Below are 23180 nucleotides of genomic sequence, written 5' to 3'. Positions count from 1 at the left end.
TTACTTGCTTGCTTTTGGAAATATCACATTGTGACGACCCATATCAATGTTTTTTGAGCTGTCGCATATTCCTAAACGACGATAATTACACAGATATTTTAAAATTAAGATCTTCAAATAATCCTGGTTGAGTGAGCACTGTTGATTCTTGCTGATTTAACCATCACTTCAGTGTACTCTAACTTTCATCAGCCCGTCATATTTTTGATTGATGGAACCAAAGAGCCATTTAAAGTGAAACACGTTGGTATTAATGTTGCTTCTCGCTAAACCTTTTTGAATGACTTTTGTCAAATTTTCGACGTGTTTCTCAAACTTCCCAGCCAATCAAACTACTGCACGTAAAACTAACTGCGCGCTGAACGTAAGTGACTCACTTTGGCAGGCGAGTCTGAAAGCTGTGCAAAAACACTGAATTAAATCTGAATTATTCTTTTTTCCACAACACTGCTTATGTACTAAAGCGATTATTCAAAGTTAATTACTTTTAGTTTGCCACAAACAAAACTTTTTTAACCGCAAGACAATAGTCCAGCGGAAGAGTGGTATTCTTTAATTTAGTGCGTACGTGGCTAGCATATTGAGCTCGAACGATAATGGAATATATTACTCGCTAATATATACCGGAGCCTTCTTTTCGAGATTGACATGATAGCAGACTAAGTGAAATGGTGCTGTCTGTCTGTTATGTAAATTTACCCCTAGTCTAACGATAATTTTTTCGAGGGTTCTTAGAACATCACGATTTTATTATTATCCCTGGCTATTATTTTTAGACCTTCTTTACAGCTACGTTGATCAGAATAGACACCCAAAGAGCCGCTTAACGGGTCAGAAATTAGCTGACGTGTCGAGAACTTGATAACCCCTTCAGCAGTCTCAAAGTGTGCTCAAAACTGTTAAGCGAGAATCGAACGTTTTTCACGCGCACTAGCTGTATGGCGTACATGCCATGGAAAGGTTGCACGCGCGAAAGAAATTAGATAAACTTTTGTCACGTAAAAAAATACTTGTTTAAAAGAACTGAGGCGCTTTTGAAAAAAAGTTTGTTTATGATACTTCAACATAAAGTGCTACACGTACACAGCACCAATTTATTAATTATCATTTTAAGACAAAGAAATAAGTTGAACCTAAGTTGATATTAACCATTTATTGTAATATAATGTATCGTAGCGGTTTCGCAAAACTCGTGGGTCCGTTTCTTTCGCATCTCAGATTTTTTCCTTTTTTTTCCTTTTTGGGTTGGAAGAATATTTCTGGGGCTAAGCAAAGAGGGCGTGGCAAGCCACTTAAAGAACGATGTATTGCATATTGATCCAGCCGTAGATGGTGTGATACGTCTTTCAGCTCTCCACTATTATGTTTATAGGCTATAAACGAACGTTAAGCTATATAGTGGCGTTATTATAAAAAGAAGTTCGAATATCGTGCCACAACTCTTTTAAAAAATAAAAGGTTTTTTCATATATCGGTGGAAAAACGAGAGTGTAAGTTGTGAAGTTCACACAATATTTTAATTGCGTGATGTGCTTTCAGGTTTGCGTGATGTTTCTGACAGTTCAATATTGAAACCAGAGCTACTTTCAGTACCAGCTTTTCGTTTCTTTCCTCGCTCGAGTGTAGAACAAACTCAGCCCAGTTACTATACTATCTTTGACTAAAAATGTCCTTTATCTGCACGAAAATGAAAAAATATAAAACCAAATTGCTCAGCTTTAAACTTTCAAACTATTAAACGTTAGCGTGAGGGGATAAGTGGATAAGTTAACCTTCTCACATATTCAACCCCAGCCGCACCTTCCACGAACAGCAAAACTCTTAATATTATCACTTCGCTAAAAATTAGAATTCATGGCTAAACATGATTTCTCAGAATATAACCACTACATGATGATATTTAAAACAGTTTTCACTTGGAAAGCACGATAGTTCGAGACATGTTCATGCATTTCGGCTCGAACCCACATGCATCCCGCCATCGACATTGTTGTCGGACAACCTTCTTCGGAAAGTGAAACAAATTGAAATGCGTCTCGAACCCGGTTCGAGACTGTTTCAGTGCATTTGTTTGATCAAACTTTCAACTCCGTTCAGAAGGCCGCTAGGCTACAGTAGGGGGCTTAATTTATTTCTGACAGCCTAAGTATATCTTCACAAAGATCCGTGAGTCCTGTCAGAATTATTTGTGCCTCGGCGACTCAAGGCCTGGCGAAGATTACAGGTGTAAGAAGCACGAGGCTCAGTGAAATAATAAACTGAACTGAAACCAGCTGAGGTATTTTTCAAACTGTCAAAACGATCAGACAATAAGTCGGCGCATTTTAACTACATCCACCCAAATAACACGCACTTATTTCACATTTGGTTTAGAAATAAAATGCCGGATAGTATGGAATATTCACGCTCTTAAACAAAATTCTCTTTTTAAATTTCTCTTTTTTTCATAATCGGTCCGTTTTCAAGCTAAAAACGTTAATTTTGGGGAATAGAAGGGTAGAAAACCCGAGGCAAATGCCGAAGATGTAGCATGGCCTACAGGCAATTTTTCTCCCTTTTTTCTCTCACCTAAACGAGCGTAACCGGAAGGCCAGAAAAATAAAAAAGTTGATATAAAAAGTACTAAAATGTTGGTTCCCAAAGGACGAAATTTAAATTTAAACTTGTTTGGCCCTTGCCTTAATCCGGCGACGGTTCTCAAAATAAACTGAGAAATATTTATGACTAATTGCTGAAGCTACAACCGTTCTGGTCTAGGATAGCCACAATTTTTATTATTGTGCCCTATTGTAATAAAATGGACTTTTCATTTTGTTCAAATGATTCGCAAAGCTACTTTACGGAGCCATATTTTTCCGGTTTGAACTTTTCATTCACAGTTGATTAAAGCTTAATTATTATTTTAGCTCTGTTAATTTAAAGATCTGGTTTTTAATAATAACAACGATCTTTCAATTTGTTCAGAAATCAGAAGGTCAGAGGCTTGTTGAATAAAAATAGGCAGAGTCTTTTCAGTAAAATGCTTCAACGCTGAAATCGAAAGACGAACCATAGCATTGGTGGATAGACTGATGAAACCATGTTTTAGGCAAAGAATTAAAATGGCTCGCCTGAGGCAGGGATTTTTAAAATAAAGACTTTCGCGGAGAGGCCAGAAGTTTATCCTTTCAGTTTTTTCGTTGTTTATCTGAAAGCGCCTCTGGATAAGAACGGAAACAGTACATTTTTACATATATTATTTTTTTTAACAGCTGAGCGAGCGAAACTAAAAATGTCAGGCGATCGGCGTAAAGTTAAAAACAAAAAATAACATATGTTTGCTGACTGAATATCAGTTTGGCCTCCGGGCAAAACAATTTCTGTTTCAAGATTCTGTGGCCATAGGCGTTGAATTTCATAGGTTAATGGTTTCCCAGACCGTCATAAATCCCCGCAGACAATAGTTTATCGGGAAGACTGATCGGCAGTGTGAAATATGAGTTACCGGACGCAGCAGACTTGGGCGATGCTGTAAATGGTTTCTTTTAACCCCAACGTCAAATGCAATTACAGAGGTCAGCATGATTAACAGGTTTAAGGAAATTTAGATCATTCATTAAAGCGTTAGAAGTCGAGTTTGAGCTGGAAAAAAATGACAGGCTTTTAGTGCCGAAAATTTGCTGAACAAATGTCACAGCAAACCTTTGTGATACTGAAACGACATATTTCTGATATTACTTTATTAGCATAAATTGGCTTCGATCTGCTCTGCCTCGCATGTATCCACGCTGTAGAATATGCCTAGGAAACTTATCTTTGAACGTCAACACTTGGGCCGGCCCGTATTTAGATCAGAGATAAATAGTGATGCTTAAGATATCTACGATTCATAATTAGCCGAGAATCATGCGCGTGTCTTGCGATTGTACATGGCCGACAAAACTTAATAAGAAGATTATTACGAAGTGAAGTACTATCACGAAAAAAAAAATTGAAAGCTTTTTTTCTGAAGTAACTTAAGAACCGAAAAAGTTAAAGTGTAATCATATTTTTGAAGCTGGCATTTTTTGTACTGTTCAAAAAAGTTTCCGGCCGTGCGTTATAAAAGCTAAAACTGCTTCCGCTTTTCAAAGGTGTGCGTCATTTCACGAAACCAAACCCAGTCAGGCTTAGTAAATTGTTACAATTCTTCCAATATTTAAGAGTATAAACTCCAAAATGGCGCACCCTTCAACGTTCAAAGTCAAAATAGTCTTCCCTTGTTGATTGAGTTTGAGTTCGCAATTGTTACTGTCTATTTCTTTCGCGACGCAAAGAAACTACGAAAGCTTTTGTGCGGTTGAGTTTGCTTTGCACTTTCTAATGACACACAATGAAGCGTGATCGCGTGCTTCCCACCCGATGATGTAAACATGCCAAAATTAGTCAAAAGCGAAAACATCAGAATTGAATAAAAGTGAGCATATACATCGCTCCAAGTGTCAACTCAAGAGTCAACAAGTGTCTGAAGCGAATCAGCCAATCAGGAGCCGATATTTTCCTTACCAGGTTTCTCCGAGCGGTTGTTCCCGTTATCTCCACCAATCAATGAACGCCTTTTCAGCTGCACGTGATCACTTGCGGGTTTTCCCAGCATGCTCTTCATTGAAGCCGGAATTTCGAGCATTTGGCGCCTCGAGCTTTCAGTTTTGAAGAGAGTTGTTCGTGGCATGGCGGACATTTATAGTTTTAAGCGATGTTTATAAGTTAAAAATCAGCTTTGTAACGCTCCAGGGACCTTGCGCGATGGCAGCCAACAAAGTTGTCAACGGTATCGCGAGCCAGGCGGCTGAAGCGAAGAAGAGAATGACTAAAGAAGATGATGAAGGGTATAGTGACTTCTAAGTTTGTCAATATTACGCGCAAAATTCACGAAAATATACACGAAAATAATTTGTCATTTATTATGGGCGCCACATAAAGGGCTTAGAATTTTACAGGTCTTAATTCTGGAGTTTGCCTGCTGAGTTGTAGTGTGTGTTTAATCTTTTGTGAGTATCTCTGTGTGTTGTTACGGTTCACCCAGCACTTTATGCGAACTTGTTTCGAATGCGTGGCGCGTCAGAGTCTACCCTCTTCGCTCACAACTTCCTTTCTCATTGTTTCTCTTTCACAGCAAGCTTTTCGTGGGCGGACTCAGCTATGAAACTACTAAAGGTACCTTGATGTTTTTTGCTTTAAAATTGTCTATAAATTTGAAAATACGCAAGTGGTAGATGTATTTTGAAAGTCTGTAGGAACCAGGTGTGTGAAGTTGTTTACGACCTGCGGCGAACAATTCTATTCCAATTTCAGAAACTTTGACGGATTATTTTAACACTTTTGGTGAAGTTATCGGCGTTGAAATAAAGATGGATGCCTTAACGGGGCGTTCAAGGTTTGTGCAAGCATTTGTACTTTGTTTGTACCGTGTCGCTAAGACTTCAACTGAATTAAATGGAGAAGTACACTAGTTTTGTAATAATTTTTAGGCCGACAATTGATGTATTCTTTTGTAGTCGCTCCACGTGCTCGATGTCTCTCAGTTTACATTTATAATGTATGGAGAAATCAGCTTTAGTGTTCACGGCGACGTGTGATAATACACGTTTTCTTTTGTGTTTCTATTTAACTTTCTTAACGCCTCGGAGAATGAGTGCGAAGATTTTAGCCGACGTGTGAAAATAAAGCAATTGACCCGCTATAACAGCGAGAAGTCGATTGATCTCGAGCGAGACGGGTTTCTTGTCGTGGTTTAAACAATTCAAGTGAAAAGAACAGTCTAATAAAAGGCCACCGGTGTCTTTATTTTCACGTTATAAACAGCCCCCTGTAGCGAGCCATTTTTCGCGGTCATTTTGTAGTATAAACATATACATGCACACGAGCACGCCATTAGCGTGATCGAAAGACGATCAAGGGAAAGTTTTGCTGGCGCCGAGCATCGTTGTTTTGACTGATTGAATATCCTACTTTTTATATTTGACGTACTACGTTATGATTGATATTTGGCGAAAAACGTCAAATTTTTTATTCTGTTCTTAACAGGAGAAAATTATAAATTTTCGTAAAAGTTTTAGTGATCGTATAATTTATGTTCTTGCTTGTGCGATTAGCGCGAGTCAGGTCCTGAAATTGACACTAGCCTATTCACATAATTTATTGTTTGTTTTCGTTCATTTCAGGGGTTTCGCATTTGTACAGTTTAAGGATTCGAAACAAGCCAACGCGGTATGTACGGTCCTTCATAACTCTCTGATAATGCAATTTATGAATAGCTTGTAGTCAGCACAAGTTATGGCCCTTTCATGCAAAAATTTTAGACAAACAATGGTTGGAGCTTATTAATGGGTGAAATGTTGCGTTAAGAGACTAGAGTCGTTGTCTCTAATGGCTTAAGCTCATTATTCAGGAATAAGTAAGAAGCTGTTTGCTGGTTTACCATCGGACGCACACAAGACCAAACCTTTGCGGGTTATTGGCAATTAGGGTGCCCGAGATGGAACAAGAAGACACTATTTTTAAGTGCACACCAGCCAGTCATTTGATGACAAGATATCACTTCATATATTGGGTTTCTCTAAAGGGAATAAATTACTGATCCGTGTCACTGTTGGTTGCAGAACCGTGACACTTTAGCCAATCAGAGAAGTTTATTTCAGTCATTATATTGAGTCATGAATATCGAAAGTTGTGATGGAGCAGAAATTAGTAAAAGGTTTAGTCACGTTCTTTCATTTTCATGGAAAATAATCCAAAGTATTGTGTCCTACTGATCACGATAACATTAGAAATCGAATAAGAAAGCAAATATTCACCTTTTTCGATATGCTAAGTGCTATAATTGGTTGCATGACGAGAAAGAAAAACAAGCTGAACTGCCTTATTAATAAATATGAGGTTTTCCATGTGCTTGAAGGGCACTCATTTAAGCCGTGTCATGTTTCTACTGAACTTTCATTTCGTGAGCGAGACTTGCAGCTTGGCTCTAAATTACTGTCAAAAACAGGTGATTTTTGGGTGTAAATTTTCATAGGTCATACTAAAAAGCAGCTCTGTGCACTCTCAGATCTTTCGTCTTTAGTATTGTAGATATGGAAAATGTTTTGTTATGGGCGTGAAAAAATTAGACAATTTTGCAAAAGATAGTAAGACGAAAAGTTTCAAATCAAACAGGAAGTGCTAGTTAAGATTGCGTGATGAGGAAGTTCACATCAGTATGAAAGTGCTATGCTGAATACTTAATGACAAAAATTTCAGAAATAAAGCATAAATAAGGATACTGACACAGTAACCCAGAGGAACATGTACTATACTTGATAATTTCTTCATATGATATTTGCAACAAATTATTTTATTTTTTATTTGTGTTAGTACTTTATTTTAGGCTAGCTAATTTTTTGTTTCATATTTGTGTTGATATTACCGGTAAATATAATGTGCAATATACTGAGTGTAAATTATTATAATTACAATATCTATTTTGATGTAGAAAGTTCATTAGCCCTGAAAGTTTAAAAGTTTCTGTTTTAAGTTTGTCTCCCAAAATTTAAAATAGCATTTTACATTGAGCATTAACTATGTCTCACAGTAAAATGGCAACACTAGTTAGTGACTCTGTAAAGGGCGGTGAAAACTAATGAGACAGCAGAGTTTCCCACACACTTATCCTAACACCAATAATTTGGAGTTGAGTCAGAGGAGCATAGTTAAATAAATTATTACAATTTATTTTCAATTTTCTATCTAGTCTCACAGTTAAAAGAAATTGGGCTTAACAATCAAGGAAGTAAAGCCTAACCATATTGCTTACAAAACAAAACAACACAGTTCTGTTATTTACTGCAGTAATTTGTTTTTTCTCCACCCACCCAAGTTGTTTGAAAGCAGATTAGTACTAATCTGGATTAGATGTTAACCACTGCCCATCACTCTTGTTTGCTGAATGCATTTTACTAAAAAGAAATGCAGTCCCTGGAATCAAAAGGAAAAATAACACAAAAATAAAGCAAATAAAGAAAATGTAAATTTCCTATTAACAGAATTATGCTTTGAACAAAATAGCCCAGTAGTTAAAATGTTAAGGTGCTGTCGTTTGACGCTGGTAGTCAGGTGATGCTGTCAATCAAGATTTATATTGGGTGTGCTCTAGTGGTTGAGTGATTGCCAGAAATGAAATTAGTCAGCAGGTTTTAGCCTTGCATATACTTAAAAGCTTCATGGTTTAATAAGCTCTCAACAGTCAGCAGGTTTTAGCCTTGCATATACTTAAAAGCTTCATGGTTTAATAAGCTCTTAACAGGGTACAGATTGAAGATGAGCAAGTGAGAGTCTCTAGACATTACAGTATATAAATGTTGTTGTTTAAATGATCTCAAACAAGTTTGAATTGAATTTTTCTTTGTTCCAGATTTATTACCATAATCCTTAAACAAAGAAAAAAACAAATCAAACTAGTTTGAAATCATGTTAACCTGAAATTCATTTTAAACTCTTCACAACACATACTGGGAGAGTGAGAGAGAGTTGAGCTCTCCAGACTGGGCTGTTTAATTAACCTCATTCAGATTTGACAGTTTTCTAGCATACTGCTAATGCTAGCTTGAGGGTGGTGACATTAATTTGAATGTTGTTTTGATCTTAGGTCTTACAACATGGAGGACCTCATTTATTAGATGGAAAAACTGTAAGTTGAACACTGGTGATCATTTCAGACCTGTTGTAGAGATACAAAGTTGCATTATTATTTATTTTAATTTTTAGCCAATTGTGCTTTTAATAGTTTGTCTTCCGTGGCAGTTACTGACTGGATCCCCCCACAGTTACAAGCACTGTTAGTAAATGCCATAAGAAATTACATTCTCCTTTAGTCTGCTAAAAAGATAGTTATCTTGGAGATTCAAGCTTCTTTTAAAAAACAACTGATAATGATACTTTACAGAAATTATGTTTGAGAGTTGCACAAGCTCTTATATACAGAAAATTATCTGTGACCTTTATTAAAAGTAGGAATTTTATGCAGCTTATTTTGTGTGGTGTGTGGCGAGCTTCCCTAAATAAACTATTTGTCATAAACGAAGACCAAACTGTTGTATAAGTACATCCTACCTGTACGTAAAGAAGTGTAGATATTTCAAAGATTATTGACCACACAATTGTAGCTACATCCTCAAGTGCACAGCCATAGATGACATCCTGTTAACAATAAATCCTGGCCCTTCTAAGGCAGCTTCAATACACTTTTTTAAAATAAAATTTCACTTGCATTATTTTTATTTTTTTTTTTTTTAACAACAATGCAAATTTATGGATATTATTCACAAGCAAACTGTCAGCTCTAAGTGGTATTGAGAAAACCCGGATCAGATCACTGATCAGCTCGTATCCTTGTTCGTAAGATCAGCACTTCATATATTCACAATGATTGTTTTCATTTGAAGTTATTAATAAATATGAATGACTATTTTGCAGGTTGATCCCAAGCCAGCAGCACCTATAAACAAGGTAGGTTGGTGCTGAGTCAATCAATCTCTTTAGTGTTTATATCCAAAGTCATTTTATATCCTGGTTAAAATGGGAGATGTGGTGGCCTATTGGTTAGCATGCTGCACTCTGAACCAAGCTGTCTGGGTTCAAGGCCAGGCTGGGGTCATTGTGTTGTGCTCTTGGGCAAGACACTAAATACTGTACTCTGACTCGCAGTGTCTCTCTCCACCCAGGTGTACTAATGGGTACTGGCGAATTAATGCTGGGGGGTAACCCTGTGATGAACTAGCATCCCATCCATGGGGGAGTAGAAATACTCCTAGTAGTTGCTTAATGCTACAGAAACCGGGATCAGCTCCGGTGGTGTGCCGGCCACTTGGCTCAATGTAGACTTTATCTTTGACAGTATACAGTAGCTAAATCAGCGTTTGAAAATCATGTTGTATCATATGAAGTTAAATACTGCTGACCGTACAAGTCTTGAGTTAGTTATTTTAATCTAGAGAGCATTCCTAACAAGAGCAATATGTTGTCCTTTTCAGCCACCTCACCTGAGAGTAAAGAAGATATTTGTAGGAGGTCTTAAACCAGAGACTACTGACCAGCAGATTAGAGATTATTTTGGTTCACAGTATGCACTGGTAAGGAACTCGGTTAAACAAGATCAGTGTTTAAAGATGAATTCCAGTCCGTACTGCGCATCTCGGCTGCAATGTTTATGTGAGCCCACACGAGGGAAGTTACAAGCAAACTAATCCGCGACAAACTTACCTTCTTCATCGCCAGATTCCTGCGAACAAAACGAGTAGACCGCGCTACAACCGACGTTAGCTCATCGACTTCTTGAACGTAACGAACTGTATGGCGGACAACGTCATGTGCTGTCACCGAGGTACGTTCACGAACACAAAACGTAAACAAGCCCGAGTCCCAGACTGGAGATCATCTTAATAAATATATTCATCATTTTGAAAAGTATCATTGTGTGGCTCCAGAAAATTTCCATACGCATCCCACAGAAGGTACATGTAATTTATTGGAAATTCTGAGGGGGGGGGGGGGTGGAGGTCTCAAAAGGTAAAATTTTTAAAGGACAGTATGAAGCTAAATTGGCATTTCCAATAGGGGAGAGAGATCAACAAAAAGACTTCCCTTGGGGGAGGCATGGGTATTTTCTGCAACAACGTGTTCATTGTCATGAGGGGAATCAACTATGGAGAATCACCTTCATTGGCTTACAGAACACTTTAAAAACAAGAAACTGTAAACAGCTTTTACTTGGGTGTCCCATCTTTAACATAGAGAGCGTTTTGTGTACTTTTGCAAGTTTGGCTATGGTTATTTCACCCCAGGCGACATTCGGTTTGCTTTTCTGAATATAATGGTACCAGATGATTGGACTGGGTAACGAATATTTGGAATCAAGCCCACCCTTATGACGGGACCATTGTGACACAAAAATTAAAGAACATAACCAAATTCTGAATCAGGGCTTCATCTCCAGTTCATAACTAACAATAAGTTACCCTTGGTGTTGGGGTGAAACTGAGAACTTGCATGGTTGATTTTAGAGCGGGGTTACATGTACTTTAATTTGCCATTAGTTTACACTTTTAATTACTAGCAATTTCAGCTTTAGTGAAGTGCCCACTTTTTGAGGTCCACTTTTTAACTCTATCTGTGTCCATGAAGGACATAATTCCATGTGTCAATTATAACAAATGAATTATTGTAACTTGATTTCAGGTTAGAGACATAGAATATGTCAATGAGCACCAAACAAACAAGAGAAGAGGTAACCTGCAGTCAGCTGTATTTATTGATTCGCTCATTACACACCAGCACTTTTAATATTTTTTTTCTTTGTAATGTCAACAGTGTATTCGACCACTTAAGTTTTTATTAATAATAAGTTTTTTATGTTTTTCTTTTAGGCTTCTGTTTTGTTTCCTTTGATTCAGAAGATACAGTAGACAAGATTTGTGAATTACAGTTCCATCATATTGATGGTAATAAGGTGAGGGTAGTCTTGTACATAAAAACTGGCATTAACCAAATCTGGTCAGAGGCTGACCGTGAGTGGGAGTGGGGGGCAGATATCCATAAGATCACCCCCAAAAAAAAACAAGGAAAAAAATTTAAAATACAAAATAAGGACAATGACAAATATCAAATTAAGCATTTTGGTTTTCTGGGCTGCTGTGACTTACAATGTTGTTGATAATTAGTGCAGTACTTCGTAAAAACCCGCGCATAAGAACAAGTGTGGATTAAGAACACCCAGGCCTGCCATCTTTAGGAAATAACCAGTACCATTTATTCGATAATTGAACATAATCAGCCTCAAAAATCAAAGTTAGTCAATTCAGGGTTGGAAATAAGTATCAAAGACTCACACAGGCGACTGTAAAACTGTCGGGCGAGCACATAATCACGGATCCTCGCCCAATTAGGCGAGTACAGATTTTCATATCCAGATTATAATTTTATTAAAATTAAGCGTACCACTGATCTGCGAAACTCTGCATAGATTTCATCTATTCCTAGCCTAGTATGTTCTTTAATTTAAGAAACTTTGCTTAGCAACACTTACAGAACACTTGGGAGGATGTATCAAATTGAAGACTGCGTATAACCCTTTATATAAGTAACCAAGCTCATGGCTGAATCATCAAAGTAAGGTGTTCTTATGCGCGGGTTTTTCACTCAAGAATTAGATTCAGTCTGTATCAGGAATCAAGTGCCATTCTGTGGCATAATGATACTTGAACGTATCAAAATTGTTAGAGGAGGGGGCTGAATTTTCCTTTCTTTAATGGAGCGAGACTGGGCGACCGAAAATTTATCTGGGCGAGCAAATTGTAAGGTCACTCGCCCAATGCGAGGCTCACAATCAAATTTAACCCTCAATTAAACAAAATGGAACGTTTGATTACCGAACAGTCGACAATCGAACAAAATGGAACGTCCGATTACTGATCAGTCACAATCGTACTCAATTGAACGTTCCATTACCAAATACTTGCCTGTTTATATTGCAGACAGTTTGTACGGTGCACCGTCCTGCGTGATTTACTAATCAAGAGACGGATTGTGAACAAAATCGAATCGGATTGAGTTCGATTGTGTTTGATTTCGTTTGATTGTGTTTGATTGGTTCGAAAGTCTAACTTCAGCAAAAGAGATGTTTGATTTTGTTTGATTACCAAACCCAATTGAACGATTGGTGTTCGATTGGCTTTGATTTATTTTTGGTTTGATTTTGTTTGATTGGATACGCCAGGTAAGATAGCAATCTACAGTGTAAAATTCAAAACGTAAAATGATTTCCTGGAAACAATTAAAACTCAGCTTGATTGATTGTTGTTTCAGGTTGAAGTAAAAAGAGCTCTTCCAAAGGAGGTGCAACAGCAGCAAGCTGCACTGCGCGCTGCAGTGGCAGGAAGAGGAATGATTCCTGCAACTATTGGTGAGTCTGCAATAAAATTAATCATAATAGCATGTGAAAAGGAATGCTATTATATGATTTTTACCTCAGTGCAGCCCTTTCGATCTAAAGCAAATAAATATGAAAGTGAAAGAAGTTCCATGTGATGGTAGCAATTTCAACATTTTCAAAGGAATCTTAAAAGCGTCATTTGTGTTATTTTTTAAAAGTAAATTTTGTGAACTTAGTCACTCCATCAATTTCAATAGGTTCCTGTCATTTCAGCATAAAGTATTGAACTCAATAAAAAAATGAAGCCATTGGTTATTTTTGGTTAATTTTGTAAGAATTATAGGTTTTGAAGTTTTATTTTATGCTTCACTAATTTAATTTCTGTGCTAATTTGATTGTTCAGCAGCAGCCACAGCTTTTGGAGTTGTACCTGGAAGAGGAAGAGCAGCTGCTGGTTTAAGTAGAGGTAATTTAAAATTGTAACCTGTTTTTTAAGGCATTGTTTACATGCACGCGGTCATTAATCAACATGGTTACATGACCTCAAAACCGCATCGAAAACGACACGGTTTCGAAGTGTTTACACAAAACATATTCTACCATTTTCCAAGTGTTTTTCGAACATGATTGTATAAAGCAAACGCTGCAGTCCATGCGAGGTTTGTCATGTTTACTCTTCGCGATGCAGTCAATTTGTGGCAAAACACTTGACCGTTTTCAAATCGATGCGGTTTTCCCGTTTACATGACCATTGCAATGAAACCCTATCGTTTTCAAAACGCTTCACTTTTGAGAGCGTTTTCAAAACGATCCAGTTTCAGTTGTGTCTCGATCTGCACCATTTAAACGAAAGGTGTAACTGCATCAGAAGCGATGCGCGTTACAAATGAAGCCATGTCTGTGTAAACAGTGCCTAAGTGGCTTTGAAGAATAATTGTCAGATTCTCCCCCCTCCCACCCCACAAAAATGTCTGTTACCATTGGCCTCTTAGGTATTGAGACATGTATTTACCAGTAATAGATACAGGTAATGGGTAGCGGCAAACAACTGGCTAAATGCTGCCTATCTGTGCTGTCAACCATCTTCCAATCCAGGGTGTGAAGTAGTATTGCCCTTGCTGTCCTTGCTTGTAAACTGAAGTTAAGCTCTGCATGCTCCGTAGTTATTCGTTGTCTTTTTGAATACTAATGTCATGGATGCAAATTTTGATATTTCTAGGTCCTTTTCGCGCTGGTACAGGTACAGGGGCTGCTGGGCTTAGTCTCTCTGCAGCGGCAGCAGCGGCGGCATACAACCCAACGTATGCTGCAGCACTCTATGGAGCAGCCTTTGGCACATCGGGAGCCTATGACCCGGCTGTCTACCCTGCTTCATATGCAGCAGGTCTCCAAGTCCATCCAGGCTACTCCCCTGCAGCCTTTGGTGCCACAGCATCAGGGTACCCTGGTGGGGGATATGATTACCCAAGCTATGCAGCGGGCAGAGATATCCGATATCCAGGTATGCAGGGAGTTCAGAGTAAGGAAGTTTTGAACGCACAATGATGGCAAAAGAATGCAGCAGTTCCTTTATTTTAATATTATGTTTGACAATTGAAGTACTATTCCACTGAGAAATTTAAGAGAAAGATCGCAGGACAAGTGGCACAGAAACATTCATTTGAATATTTTGATCTTGGACTCAGTCGAGTAAAGAGAGTTGATTTAACAGGTTTGCATGAAGCAACTCTGCCATCACTGCTTTCAACTCTACATCTATTTATACAGAAAGAAAAATGAAGAAAATTCTATTTTTGAGGATTAATGTACCTCTCTGGGATGTTTGACAATAAGTTTGAACAATCTACTTCTAGGCACACAAAGAAAGAGAATGCAAGACACATCAAGGAAATTGCCTTTGTTATGAGGGTGCTTTAATTTTCAGAATTAGCTGTGACCAATCTACGTTTCTTCTGTTGATCATTTTAGACAAACATGTGCCACGTAGAAATTGCAGCCGTTTGATTAGAAAAGGCTTTTGCCTGTTGCCTCCAATGTTTAAATTTCCCAGAGAAGTACAACTGTATGTATGCAACAATAGACGGCATAAATGCTGTAATTATAGAAGAATTATATTAAAAGAGACCAACGCTTTCATACATAATGTTATATTTTTTAGAAAGTGAATAGGATTTGTTGAGGACAATATTTAATGTATATTCATCAGTATGTTGTTTTAATAGTGAATTGTAGATGTGCATGTGCGTGCATGATGTAGTTTTGGTGAAGAACATCATTGTTATAGTTCTAAACTAAGTAGCTCAGTGATTTGATGAAGTACCTAGATCTGTCGGAGCTTTGTTTGGTAGATTTGTAGTGAAACCTACAGCAGTCTTCCAATAGCTTGCAACTTAGGTATGTGCGTGCAAAGTATTTACATGACCACTGGAGATCTAAAATGTGAAAATTTCCTGGTTCCCAAAATCCAACAACAACTACAAAGAGATTATACATGTGTGTCTGCATAGTTTTTAAAATGTAAACTTTTAACATATCCTAACTGATCAGGACATTGAGTAGCTTGCATGAAACATATTGGCTTTCACAACATTCCCCTTTGACTCATAAGATAATCTCCATAACGTTTGTGATTAGTTAGTTGAGTAATCATTGAAGTTTATTGCTTTACTGCATGCACAGTTATTGGAAGACTGCCCTTGACAACTCTTCAGTCTTGTTTTGCTGGAATTGAGATGAACTGATCAACACTGGTTACACTGCATTACAATCACAAGTTTTGGCTTTGTCAGTTACATTATTTATAGCGTTGCAAAACTGGAATAAACCAGGACATGTTTCTCTTAATTTTACAATGCTATTTCACGTTTTGTTTTTGAAGTGATTTTGCGAGTAATTCATTCCAATAATGATATTTCCTAATCATGCAAAACTCCTTGATTATTACGTTACATTACAAAGCATTGTTTCTTATTTAACAGCAAAACCAAAATTTGTGAAGTGCTCTGTGATGCAGTTACTGTAAGTTTGATTTTAACGTAATCAAGATATGGTAAACCGCAACAGTATCTGTTAGATCTACATACGTATACAGACCAGATGCAGTCCCTTAAACAAGAAAAGGGATGGTTGTTGTGGTTGGAGAATTGATGCTATCCATTCGTTGTGTACATAGTCAGAACATCAGCATTTGTTGATCAACTCACTACCTCTTGTTTTACCTTTCAGTCCTGATAGCGATGTACAAGTTTATTCCCCTTACTTGTTTCCATATACACTTCTTATTGTACCGGTTAGGAGAATGTTGCTTCTGATGTCAACATACAAATTTTCCCTACTGGTCAAATTACTTGTAGGGAGAACAAGATTATAAATAATAGCAAAACAATTTTTCGGGACTGGAAGCGTAAAGTAAGAAGGGAGTGTTAATGTATAACAAGTCTTGCAAGGCAAGAAGAAGTTCTGTGCTGAATCATGCACAGTTTTTGTATTCTTATTTTTTGGGAAGATGTTGAAATTTCCTTAGTGTATATTTTCTTAGTTTTGTGTTGTGTTTATAGATAGTTTACAAAAACAAATGATTATTTTCTTGACAAGTATCTACCGGTAATCCTATGACTAACAGGAGATGAGATCTGCTGTGGATGAGAAATTTATTGGTAAAAAAAGTTTTAAACATCCGAAATCTTCAATGTCAGACTATATAATTTTTTTTCAATATTCCATGAGACAATTTGAAGCTATAGGTTAGAGCAGTTTCACGTGGCTGTTTGTCGTCAGCCTCTGTGGTGACCGTGTAGATGTTAGTGTAGTGAAAATAATGTTTTGATGATACATCCAAGGTTGACAAAGTTACAAAACGAAGTTCAGTGCCTCTTTTATCAGCAAGTTTAATTTTTCAGTCCCCATGTTGAGGTAATTAGAGAATTGCAATCACATCAGGGGATTGCTTATAACTAAAGTATCATCAGTACACTATTTTGACCATCTTTATGCCATCTTTATCAAATAAGTTAGGGCAAAAAGCTACTACAGGCCTCTTTAGTAGTATGTGGGGGTCAGCTTAGGGCAAAAAGCTACTACAAGCCACCTTAGTAGTATGTGGGGGTCAGTTAGCGCAAAAAGCTTCTACAGGCCATCTTAGTAGTATGTGGGGGTCAGCTTGGGCAAAAAGCTACTACAAGCCACCTTAGTAGTATGTGGGGGTCAGCTTAGCGCAAAAAGCTTCTACAGGCCACCTTAGTAGTATGTGGGGGTCAGCTTGGGCAAAAAGCTACTACAAGCCACCTTAGTAGTATGTAGGGGTCAGCCAGGAATTCACTGCAGGATATGGAGCAGGAAGAAAGCTGTCACTGCACAAGTTATGGATCTGAATTTGAATCCTTCTCAGATGTCATTCCTGATACGCGCCTAAATATAGTCCATAATAAGTAAACTTATAGTATTGTAGTTTCTTTTATCTTTTAAAGGAGATAAAGAATTGTACATTTATTAAAATGTTCAACCATTTAGTAGCATTGCTGATGGAAATGGAAATGATTGTTCCCTTTAACATTTTGATGACTCAGATTAGATACCGTAAAAAAGGTTATAACAAATTGTCAATCACTAACATTATGTTTGCTGCTGGATCTACTCTATTTCAACAATAAATCGATGTATTCATATGCATTTTACCTGTAGCATTTTAAGAGCTAATTGAATGGTTGTTTTTCAGTTTGTAGAACTTTTAGTAGCAACTCTGATAGCATTTTAACTGTATTTAAATGCTTTGAAAAACTTGAAACAGAACTGCATATAGTTTAAAATAATGTGTAGCTGTATTACACATTGTTGGTACACTGATTTCACTTATATCATGCAAATAGTGAACCTAACTTTCAGTTTTGTTCAATTGACGGTCAAATTTTGACTTTGTAGATCTTTTCTTTTCCTTTGTCCAAAATAAGACAATTTCCTTTTCAGTTCTGTTACTTGTTGAGCTTTTATGGGCATTGCTAAGTGTTTTTTTTTTCTTACAAAAGTAAGTTTTGATGTACGCTATTCCATGCTTTAAATCATTTTAAAGCTTTAAGCTTATGTTAACCTGATTACTCATGGGTGGGTTTATTGAGCTCTGCAGTGTATGTAATGCACGCCTTTAGAATAACCTCTCAGTTTTTAGGTTAAAGTGGTATTTGCAGTGAGAAATGTCTTCCCTGTATCTTAGTAGATGCAAGCTATTTAACTGTAGTAGGTAATGAAAGTATAGCTTAAGACACTTCTAGAAATTTCCTAAATAATTGAAAATAATAATAGCCTTCTGTCATGTTTTAGTTGAAATGTAATCTGGGGAGTAACAACTGTAGTCCACCTTCAGAATGCTTTAATTTGTAGATTCACTAGGCATCAATTTGTTATTCTAAAATTTAATGAAACTCCATTAGTGTTGCCATTTAATGCTAGGGCAGCGTTTTCTGCTAAATCGCTGACCCTTCATCACATGACAGATGCAAGTGATCTGATTGGCTCCTTCCCGCAGCAGGGAAGTGGTGTCGTGGACACAGATGACAATGGTGGCACCTCCTTGTGCACTTTTCGATGATATTAAAGAAGGGTGCCAGGTAAGCCCCATCTGCTGTACCACAGGCCTCCCATGTCAAGCCCCATCTGTTATTCCACAGGCATCCCATGTCAAGCCCCACCTACTGTGCTACAGACAAACCATGTAAAACCTTTCCCACTGTTCTGCAGGTCCACCAGCACTGCCATGCCCAATGTGTTACAGCCCTACCCACTGTGCTTCAGCTCCACTAGCACTGCTGCTCACAGTGCACCACAGCCCCGCCCATTGTATGCCTCTGTTCACTGTGCTGCAGCTAACCATTTTGAAAGCACTTACCCTAATTGAGATCACCACATGTAAATTCTAAACAAATTGACAAAGCAACTTAATTTCTGTAACTAGAGCTATTTAAATTCACGCTGGTAATTAAAATGTGCACTTTACTTAACTTAAACTATGGCCAGCCTAACATCGCTGTGTCTTAATCCAAGCAGTTTCTGTAAAGTTAAAAGTTAAACGATTAATAAGGTCAACAGAGTTTGTAGAGATAGCTTTGCACGTGTTTATCTGTGTTGGTTTTCACTGTAAATAGACTCGCTTGTGCGGTATCCACGTAAATAGTGCAGGCGCAGGGTTGTAAGGTTGGCTGTAGTTGTTGGTCAAGATAACTGGATTTTAATTCATAAGATGGTGACAGGACAGTTAGCGAGCTAGCAACAATGTAAAGTAATAAGCACTATAAGCTAAAGGGAAATACTTGTGTTGCTAAGGTGTTAGACAATGTATCACTTGCAAGCAATTTAACACTGACATCAAAGTGAAGCGTTAATAAGTAAAGTAAAATGTTAACCAGTATTATCACAACTCAGTAACGTAATGTAACAAATATTCTTGCCAATATTGGAATAATTTTAGTGTAGTAGTTTAAACAGGAGTGTTTGCAAACGGACGTTATCTGTAATCTTTCTTTACCTTTTACTCACTAATAGCCGGGTGATAACGATCACCATGGAAATTATCTTTTCAGGCTTGCAGTCTCCTTTCAAATGTTTTCAAGACCTCCTTAAAATTAAATTTGGTGTAACACCATTGAAAAAGCAATTCAGAACAGAGCTTATCAGAAAGACATAAAGAGAGACGTAGTCGTTTGTACGGCATGGTTTTACTAAATGAATAGTTGACAAAAAGTAATTATGTTTTCAACCTTGAGATTTATTTCTGTTTGTGATCACTTCTGTATTTGTAAGGTTGCATGTGTTGGTGACAATTCCAAATGTTATCTCTTATTCATTTGTTATTAGACTTAAAATATTTATTGTTTTGCTTCCCAGTTCATATTTGCACAATCAAGCTGCGACGAAACAATTGTCAATCCTTTTTAGTGTTATGACCATTGTCAGGGGGTCTACTCAAGACATTTGAGTTAAACACTTGTACGAACTGGAAATATCTGACGAGTTTTGTAGCTTTAAGAAAACATTTATCAATGTTGAGCATTTTTCAGTTCAAATTTCTTTTAATTTTGACTAAAACCAATTCTCTTACACCCCCATCTTGTATCGGCTCCTGTGATGCAACGATTGTTGCTTGACCCTGTCATGCAAAGAGTGTGGCGTGACATACAAAAGGGAACATTCTTGGAGGGTTTGTTTGTCGAGGACTCTATTCTGTCCCCGTTGTTACTTAATTTATTGTTTTTCTTTTGTGCTTCAGATGGGCGGCCAAGCGCATTTGGACCAATATTGTCTTACACCAGAACAGCTTTCCATCCTTACGCCCGCTAGCAAAATACGTGTGATGTGACAAGTGTTCAGTCACGCAATCCATTTGATGGACTAGTGGATGTAACGCACATGAATTATTTTATGGAATTGGAACAATTTTTTTATTCATACAGTGCGAGTGAGCACGCTAACAGGAACACGCACAGAAGCCCGTCAGACGAGACGTGCGTGGTTGGCACCCGCATGTTCATATTCATTTTTAAATCATTATTTTGAGTCATCTAACATTGTTGCACCCTTTAGCAAGGACGTGTCGGTGGAGTTACAATTAAATAATAATAATATTTTATGGGCCATTAAGCTCTGATGTATGGACATTTGTATGGTCATATCACTACAACCCCAGGTTAAAAAAATGTAAACAGTGAGTTCTAGTTTTCCCCTCAAAGGGCCACTGAATTGTATTAGGAGAGTCTTGTTTATATTTTGTTCGTATCTTGTATAGTATTTATATTCATGTATATTGTGTGAGTTCTCTCCCTAAAACACAGCAGCTGCCACAATCATTTTTAGTCTCCTCTCTCGTGGTATTTTGAGCTGTCACGCAATGCTTCTTCTCTCTTGTTGATCGTTGTTGTACAACCCAAATAACAGCTGGAAAGGCGAGGAGGACTTTTAGGATAATCCCCCTTTATCTACCGAGTCACCCCTCCCTTGTTACGTCTGAACGTTGCCCATAGATCAGGTAAACTGAACACTGCCAAGCGAGCTGCTCAGTTACTACAGGAGAGAACTCCATTGTCATTTTGCAGAATATCATTTCATTGTTAGGTTGTTGTTTAGTGCACTTTACATCATCTGCTGTTCTTCAAGAACAATAAACTTGTGGAATTGCTTTATGTCAGCTGTTTGTGGTGGTGTGGTTTAACATTTAAAATCCATATCCCATGCCCCAATAAAAGGTATTCACCGTGATAAAACAACTGCTGTTATCTCCCTGACTATAAATAACGAACGTTTTTTTATGTAAATAAAACTACAGTAGGTGAATGAAATTTAAGTAATATTTAACTAGTTAAATGTGTTAAGTAAAGTAAGTGATGTCACTTCATTTCGTCTCGAGTTACGGACACGTTTCACCGTGAACTTTGATCGCGTCGACGACGCCTCGTGTTCTGTCGTTGCGTCCCGCCTCACCCTCCCGGCGCTGTTCCCCAAATGGAGTACATAACTGCCCGGATATGGCCCAAACACTGATTCGCGTGGTGTTAGTAAGGAGGATAATAGACTCTAACAAAAAGCAAGTAGCGCCAAACAGTATCGTAAGTTTCCTCTTATCTAGCTGAGTAATTTTCATAGGAGCAGTCAGTGAGGGCGAGGAAAACGCGAAATTGCCCCACCAGGAGGCAGCATTCAGAGAGCTGTTTGGAACTGGCCTGGTAAGACTCTTTTTCCCAGGGGCACCTTTCAATCGCTCCAACTTTTCTATGCCGATTCTTTTTTTCTCGAAGTTTCGCGTTTCCCTCGCCCCTACCAACTGCCCCTGGGTCTCCGAGGATGAGTAATTTTGTGCAGTTTCTTCAAATCCTCCGGATTATGATCGATAATCCATGATCAGTCGGATCATGGTGCATTATAAAGGAGCCGATGAATCCACTCAGGGCAAGGGTTACTCGGTTCTTCTGATGCACGATAATCCAACTGATCTTGGATCATTGTTCCTGCGTCCCATCATTCCAAAAGAACAGTTTACACATAAGTTTGGGGATCCGAAAGTATTACTGATACGAAAGAGTTCTGGTAAAAGATCACGGGAAGGATGAAGTAGGGAGGGATTGGCAGGAAATCTTGTTCTGATAGATTCGCCCTATTAACACTGACGACCCCTGGCTGAAAAACAGAAAGTTCGATTAGGAATCAAAAACGAAACGAGGGGACCAGTTTTATCTTTGTTTTTTTATTCAAGCTAATTAGGGATTTAAAGATAACTGAGGTTCTTTTTATTTCTGGCAAGTTATGTGCTTATAACTTATTTTTTGGGCCTTAGAATAATAGTGGCAAAAGTTTCAAATGTTTCCGAAAAAAGCTGAGAAAAAAATATTTATAATTTACAAAACTGAATTCAAAATTGCCGTTAATCCTAGGATTAGCTTTCTAAAGTCTGCAAAAATAGGTGAGTAATACAAGGCTAAAATCAAACAATATCTACCCACAATTAACCAGGGCCGTAACCGACCTTTGCCATAGACGAGGCAACATCTTGGGGGCATGTCTTCCAGAAAATCTTAAAATCTAGAAGCTATGGATCTCTTTCAGAGACATTTCTTATGAGGTATTTCTTGCGAAAAATCAATCTTGTTCAACTGGGGATTATTTTCCCAACAAAAGATATATTGTTTTAATTTTGGGTAAAAATTAAGACGAAGCAAGTGCCTCGTCTTGCCTCTTGCTAGTTACGGCCCTGTAATAACGACACAGTTAAGTACTTTTACTCCAAAGTTGTCAAGAAAAACATTAGAATCTCATCTGATACTTTTAATTAACCCCCCTCCCCCGCCCCACCAATTGAAGGTGCGCCCCTATTCCAAATAGCTCTTATTTCGGGGGAAGTGCACGTTACAATATGCTCAAATCTTCCAATATTAGTATCTAGTGTATTGAGTTTAGTTTGGGTTCGAATTAAATAAAAAAAGTTTTGTATTTTAGATCGGTTAGAGCAAGTCCTGGGTTTGTTATTTGGACAGTTTAGAGATGTCAAGGTCCAGAAAGACCTCCCCCTCCCAAATAGATCCGAATAAGCGCCCTCTCTTGAGGTACCAAAATTAAACAAGTGCCGGCCACTGGCGCTAAATGGAAGCTTAACGGTTACTGATAAAATGATGTATTTACTGCCTTACACTGCAAGCGAGGACAGATCACTTTTTATCCGGGTCACTTTTTTTTAAAAAAAATTTTTTATGGGGTTTTTTTCAAAAAAAAAAAAATTTTTTTA

At 37.8% G+C, this 23180-nt stretch overlaps 1 protein-coding gene and 1 long non-coding RNA gene across 4 annotated transcripts; one reads left to right on the top strand and one right to left on the bottom strand.

Moving 5' to 3' along the window:
• Window positions 1–4626: 4626 nt before the first annotated feature.
• Window positions 4627–21087, top strand: LOC144665155 (heterogeneous nuclear ribonucleoprotein A/B-like). Of its 3 annotated transcripts, none has more exons than XM_078526326.1 (14): window positions 4627–4847; window positions 5135–5175; window positions 5314–5395; window positions 6183–6228; window positions 8642–8683; window positions 9469–9501; window positions 10026–10124; window positions 11230–11278; window positions 11418–11500; window positions 12856–12952; window positions 13326–13388; window positions 14142–14423; window positions 18409–18522; window positions 20178–21087. In XM_078526326.1, exons 1-13 carry the CDS (start codon window positions 4765–4767, stop codon window positions 18501–18503), a joined length of 1095 nt encoding a protein of 364 aa, XP_078382452.1. In that variant the 5' UTR covers window positions 4627–4764; the 3' UTR covers window positions 18504–18522; window positions 20178–21087. The 3 variants fall into 3 exon arrangements, with proteins under 3 accessions (XP_078382452.1, XP_078382454.1, XP_078382453.1); XM_078526327.1 differs by having other exon boundaries at window positions 4628–4847; window positions 13329–13388; XM_078526328.1 differs by lacking the exon at window positions 18409–18522.
• LOC144665171 (uncharacterized) lies at window positions 16834–17334 on the bottom strand. Its single transcript, XR_013572895.1, has 3 exons — window positions 17158–17334; window positions 17007–17107; window positions 16834–16956 (listed from the first exon to the last, which is right to left on the bottom strand). It is a non-coding gene; the product is annotated as an uncharacterized LOC144665171 (long non-coding RNA).
• Window positions 21088–23180: the final 2093 nt, after the last annotated feature.

This window comes from Oculina patagonica, chromosome 9, assembly GCF_052425735.1.
Source record: "Oculina patagonica isolate OP01 chromosome 9, crgOcupat, whole genome shotgun sequence".
Taxonomy (NCBI): Eukaryota; Metazoa; Cnidaria; class Anthozoa; order Scleractinia; family Oculinidae; genus Oculina; species Oculina patagonica.
The sequence above is the reverse complement of the archived record's forward strand: the minus strand, read 5'-3'. Positions and strand labels throughout refer to the sequence as shown.

What these genes read in the sequence shown, in the direction of transcription:
- LOC144665155 (XM_078526326.1), top strand. Translation starts at nt 4,765, where the DNA reads ATGGCAGCCAACAAAGTTGTCAACGGTATCGCGAGCCAGGCGGCTGAA. An exon ending in ACTAAAGAAGATGATGAAGG is followed by an intron (nt 4,848 to 5,134) that starts GTATAGTGACTT and finishes TCTCTTTCACAG; the next exon opens with CAAGCTTTTCGTGGGCGGAC. An exon ending in CCAAACAAACAAGAGAAGAG is followed by an intron (nt 11,279 to 11,417) that starts GTAACCTGCAGT and finishes TTTTTCTTTTAG; the next exon opens with GCTTCTGTTTTGTTTCCTTT.